At 38.7% G+C, this 5,662-nt stretch overlaps 1 protein-coding gene across 1 annotated transcript; it reads right to left on the bottom strand.

Moving 5' to 3' along the window:
* Nucleotides 1-1,037: 1,037 nt before the first annotated feature.
* LOC107661881 (histone H1-like) lies at nt 1,038-1,865 on the bottom strand. The gene has a single exon (XM_016451665.1). The coding sequence runs from the start codon at nt 1,749-1,751 to the stop codon at nt 1,323-1,325; it is 429 nt and encodes a 142-aa protein (XP_016307151.1). The 5' UTR covers nt 1,752-1,865; the 3' UTR covers nt 1,038-1,322.
* Between the last annotated feature and the right edge of the window lie 3,797 nt (nt 1,866-5,662).

Genomic DNA, 5,662 nt, shown 5'->3' with positions numbered 1-5,662 from the left:
AGCATTTATAAATAGTTTTTAACCTAATTAAATTTAGATCAATGAGCCATTAAAGCTGTGAATATTAATATATGTGTATTACTTTGTGGCTTTTCTAAATACACAGTCAATATGTAAAACATTGAGTCGAGGTAAACTCAGATACACTCTTCTAATTTATCTTTTTATCACCTTTTTATGTGCACTGTATAGTTAAGATTTTAGGCATACTCAGTCATCTTGCTGTCTACAAAATTTTCTGATGACACTGAACTTGTGGGTTTAATCAGACAAAATAATGATTTGGACAATAGAAGAGAGGTTCAGCTTTTTGTTACATGGTGTGATTATTTTTTTTCCCTTCTTTTTTTGGTTTGGAGAAGACTAATGAGTTGATCACTGATTTCAGAAGACAAGGAAGCAGTAATACCGGTGACAATCCATGGTCAGAAGACAGAAATAGTTCAGTCTATTGACGGTAAATTAAAGTGGAAAACGAACAGTGAGTTTATCTTGAAGAAGACAGAGTCAAGATGATTCGTTTTGAGGAAGTTAAATTCCATTGGTATTAGTAGAAAGCTTCTTATGTCTTCTATCAGGGAATTCTGACCAGTTTTCTGTTCTATGCAGTGCTCTGCTGGGGAGCTAATATCACTGTGGATGATAAAAATAGGATTTATAAAATGATCAGAAAGGCCGGTTCAATTATTGCTTTTACTACAGATTCTCTTGAGGTTTTTGTGGAAAAGAGAACAAGGGAAAAATTGAAACTGATTTTGTACTTTGAAGGACATCCACTAGATGGTATGTTTTACTACTTCAGTGTTCATTTAGTGGGAGATTAGTAATGCCTGAGTTCTACAGAACGAGTTATAAGGTCTTTTATCTCTACTGCTGTGTCATGTGTATTTGAAGTAGTTGTGTTGTATTCATAGCTCAGTTATTTATTGTGTTGCCTGCAGTTTACAATGGTGGTGAATGAGTTGATGGATTGTGATGTTGTGTCTGTTGTTTCATTTAATGTGCTGTTTTTAAAGTACAATGGTGGTACAAATTAGTTGTTTTTTTTTAACCTAACCTTACTTCCACAAAGTAAACTGCTCTTTCTTTAGAGTTAGTGGGTGGCTCTGAAAAGAGCCGTTGGGGAATAAAACGGTAGAATTTTACTTCTTCTTAGGAGCTGCCTTTTTAGGCTTGGCAGCTTTAGGCTTTGCCGCCTTGGGTTTGGCAGTCTTGGCCTTTTTGGGGCTCTTGGCTGCTTTCTTTGGCGCTGCGGGCTTCTTTGCCTTCTTGGGGCTCTTCGTCGCCTTCTTAGCGGCTGCGGGTTTCTTGGCCTTTTTGGGCTATTTCTTAGCGGCGGGCTTCTTTGCCGCTGCGCTCTTGGGCTTCTTGGCAGCAGCGGGTTTCTTGGCCGCGGGCTTCTTCGCCTTAGGAGCTGCTTTCTTCACCGGCTTCTTGGTCTCGGTTTGCTGCTTGTTGAGCTTGAAGGAGCCGGAGGCGCCGGTTCCTTTGACCTGCACCAGGTTGCCTTTAGTCACCAGGCTCTTGATGGCGAGCTTGATGCGGGAGTTTTTCTTCTCCACGTCGTAGCCAACGGCAGCGAGAGCTTTCTTCAGGGCGGCGAGGGACACGCCACTCCGCTCCTTGGACGCAGACACGGCTTTAACGATCAGATCACCAACAGCTGGACCTGCTTTCTTGGCTTTAGCGGCAGACTTCTTCTTCGGCGCTTTGGCCGGCGGGGCGGCAGCAGCTGGGGCGGTTTCTGCCATCTCTCTCTGTGTAGATTTAAAGTAAATCAGACGCTCTCTAGTTTAAGCAATGAGCAACAATCGAGCGGCGCTGCGCTCTTATTTAAAACATGAGAACCTTATAGACTCAACCGGCCCGCTGTGTGTCTGCTCGCGTTTGTGTTTTCTTCTCCTACATTTAAGGGCAAAACTCGAGTGGTAACTGCCTCGTTTAAGTGGAAAAGCTGATAAAAGATTAAACTCGTCCTCTGTGTGTTTTAGAAACAGTTTGAAAGTGAATTTAATGAAATGAGCGTCAGTGAAGGGCGTGTGCAGTGTTTCATACCGTTGTTGTTTTGGGCAGCTTGAAGCACGAACATCCGGACACTTCGAGTCTGTGACTCATGCCTGGTCAGGAGATGATCTGTCATAATACTATTAGTAATAGTAGTAATAATAATAACTCGGGTCGGAGAGTTATGAACAAGTTTATATGAATTCATAGAAATTAGTATATGGGCTATTCTACAGAATTGGTCCAAACTGCTGTCCCACAACCAAAAAACACATTTAATACACATTTAAGTATTCAAATCTTGAATGTTTACTAAGAACCTTCTATTATCTATTGAAACCCACTATAATATTTAAAGTATTAGTAAGCTTAATATATGTATAAAAGCATAATTTATTGGGTACTTTCAATTGGGAGGTGGCTGTCCTGAACCATAACCCCTAAATTTCAACTTAGGAAAATGATATTGAAATCATTTTTGCATGTTGTTTTTTCCATTGTTGTTTTTAAAACTATCTGTTTGATTATTTTAAAAAGTGAAGTAAAAAAAAACAAACCTTCGAGTCTGTCTGTGACTCATGTCTGGTCAGGAGATGATCTGTCATAATACTTTTAGTAATATTAATAATAATAACTCAGGTCGGAGAGTTATGAATAAGTTTATATGAATTCATAGAAATTAGCCACCACTTTGCCAAAATAATATATAATATAAAATGAACAGCCTCTTGGAGCAAACGTTCATCAAAGATCCTGATGATCTGAAGGTTGTTAGATCATGCCTCCATGCCAGATAATTAAGATCCAGATCCTGTCAGAAAATATCTGTTGCGTCTGGTAACAGAACTAGTCAGCAGACTAATACCTAAAACCCGCTAACAGCAAGTCTTGTCTGGTACCCTTATTTTATATTTTCTTTGTAAATTATGAAACTTTATGTAAAAAAACAAAACAAAAAAAATGTGTCCCGCATTTCCACATCACTACCCAAACAGTGCTGAGACTGAAATTAACAACAGCCCTACATTTATGATCAGGAAATATTTATGTCTCTCTCATAGCTACAGGGTGAGTAGACAGGCCCCATCATTTTGAGGTAAATGTGTTCAAAATATGTGTGTAACTCTAAGGAAGCAACCACCTGCTTGCACAGGGAGCGTGCTGGGGACTATTTTCAGGCGCTGCGTAATATCATTGCGCCTGCTGCACCCATGGTACGGCAGCAAAGTTCCTTGATTATTACGCCGGAATGAGAGTATAGTTCCTAGCCATATCGGCCTAGAAAATCACAGCTTTTAATTTTCTGTTGGTCTTAGTAAACGATGTAACTACAGAAGTGTCAAGTTTTAAATAGGAAAAATATAGAAACTCTTTGGTCATTTTTGAGCGAGATCCTTACGGTCTAATCAGATTAATGATCTATGCTAAACTGCAGCTAAAAGTGCTACCGCCAGAGCCGGAGATCAGCTGAATGGATTCGAAAATGGTAAAACTCAACTGTTTAACTCTAGGGGAGTTGGAAATTGAGCCTATTTTCAAAAATAGTGGAGTATTACTTTAACGCTGCACAATCAGACCGCCAGCTGTGGAGGCGTGGCTTCGGCGGTGGGTGTTGGAGGGAAGTTCAGTGATTGGTTTGAAATCTTACATGCTTTAAACCAATGGGCGACTCGCACGCTCTTTTAAATACAGTAGAGCGAGGCTCACGGGATTATTAGTATTTCTGCGTTGTTGAAGTAAGTGTTATTTTACTACAATCAACCATGAGTGGGGCATCCTACGAAGGCTGCACACATTTAAATTCACGAAAATAAACTGAAAGAACGAGTCGGTACTGGTACAATTAAAGGTACAATTATTGAAAAGGTACAAAACTGTTCTCTGAGGAACATTATTTGTACCATCGTGTACCTTTTTTTCTGAGAGTGTAGAAGAAAGAAAATATAATAATTTAAATTTAAATAAACAGTGTAACTTGTGAACATTTGAATCACAGTGTTTAACATAAACACACACTTGCTGAGGGTTACTGTGTGGACAGTAAACACACTGAGGTCAGACATAGTACACACATTATACACATTCACATTCATTCCTTGGCAATATTGTATTTTATATTATTTCATTTTATTGTGACCATACCAGTAATAAAAGACCTGCTGTTTCTCAGGCTGTGAAGTGCAAAACATTGTCATTGTAGTATTCATTTTAGTATTATTTGTATTCCCTCTCTCTCTATCTCTCTCGCTATCTCTCTCTCTCTCTCTCTCTCTCTCTCTCTCTCTCTCTCTCTCTCTCTTGCTCGCTCGCTCTCTTATTATTAAAATGTTTTATAATATTGTTTTTATTATGTACTATTATTTTTTAAATTACTTTCATGCATGGTGTCCACTACAGTGGACAGATATTTGAAAGCCAATTTGAACCGTTTAAGTTGTAGCACCATTTCCCAACCACCAATTGGTGAACCCCCGAAGTGTTGTCTACGATTACATTTAATTGTTGTCTTTGTATCTCTTTTTTGTTTTGAGATATTGCATAATATATTAAAAAAGGCGGAGGGAAGAGGAGATGCACCAATTACCATATGCGCTAAGTGTTAAATCCTTTTATTTTCAGAAAATCAGACATGTACAAAAAATAATTTTCAACTAAATAGGATGCCAGAAATACTTTCATCCAGATTTTAACTATATTTTTCTTGTACGTTTTTTCTGTGGCAAAAAAATATATCTGTCCACTACGGTGGACGTCATGCACCAAAGGTATGGGCCTATATAGGCTAGATTCTACTTTATTTTGTATGTTTTATTAAAATTATGATATAATTTACACTTGAATGGTTTTATTGAACAGAAATATTAAACAGTCTTCAGATTTTATAATTTATTGCAATGCTTATGTCAGGGTTATGGACCTGTTTTGTGTTTCTTTGTTCCATGTACTCCATGTCCTGGTTTTCCCAAGTGTTTCCTTATGCCCTTATTTGGTCCTTCCTGTTCCCATTATGTTTCCTGATTAGTTCATCATTTGTCTCCAGCTGTGTTTTGTTAATTATCTTCATTTGCTCCAGTATTTAAAGTGTAGTCTGCCCTGTCTACCTTTGTTTGGTATTTTTTATGTCAACCTTTTCTGCTACGTGTGTTTTCCTGGTTCCCTTGATGTTATTAAAGTCTCCTTGTTGATGTACTCCACACTGTACATCAACACATTTTATTGTCATGCGTATAATGAAACTCAGCTGTATTCTGTGGGGTTCTCAGCTTACTGTTTTCACACAGAATAGCCTTACAAGATGTAAATTCTTGTAATAAATAGTAAATAAACAGATTTCCAGGCTCAATGAATCACATTTATAGTTTGCTGTTGATTGATCTTAAAGGGGTCATATGATGCGATTTAAATTTTTCCTTTCTCTTTGAAGTGTTACAAGCTCTTGGTGCATAAAGAATATCTGTAAAGTTGCAACGAAGCAGAGTCCAGCCCGGGGTCGTCACATGTGGTTGCCGCAAGCCTGCCCGCCGCACCGTTCTCAAGCTCACTGGCCACCATTCACTCAAGCCGGCCTCTGCTCACTCAAGGCCGCGGTCTGTGACGCTGTGTTTCATTGTGAAAGCGAAACTACTTTGTTTGGTCTCCCAAATGGGGACACGACTAG

Source organism: Sinocyclocheilus anshuiensis, unplaced genomic scaffold (assembly GCF_001515605.1).
Source record: "Sinocyclocheilus anshuiensis isolate Anshui unplaced genomic scaffold, SAMN03320099.WGS_v1.1 scaffold47, whole genome shotgun sequence".
NCBI lineage: Eukaryota > Metazoa > Chordata > Actinopteri > Cypriniformes > Cyprinidae > Sinocyclocheilus > Sinocyclocheilus anshuiensis.
This window is presented reverse-complemented; position numbering and strand designations above follow the sequence as displayed.

Excerpts from the sequence above, each read along its gene's own strand:
- LOC107661881 (XM_016451665.1), bottom strand. The coding sequence starts at position 1,751 with ATGGCAGAAACCGCCCCAGCTGCTGCCGCCCCGCCGGCCAAAGCGCCG.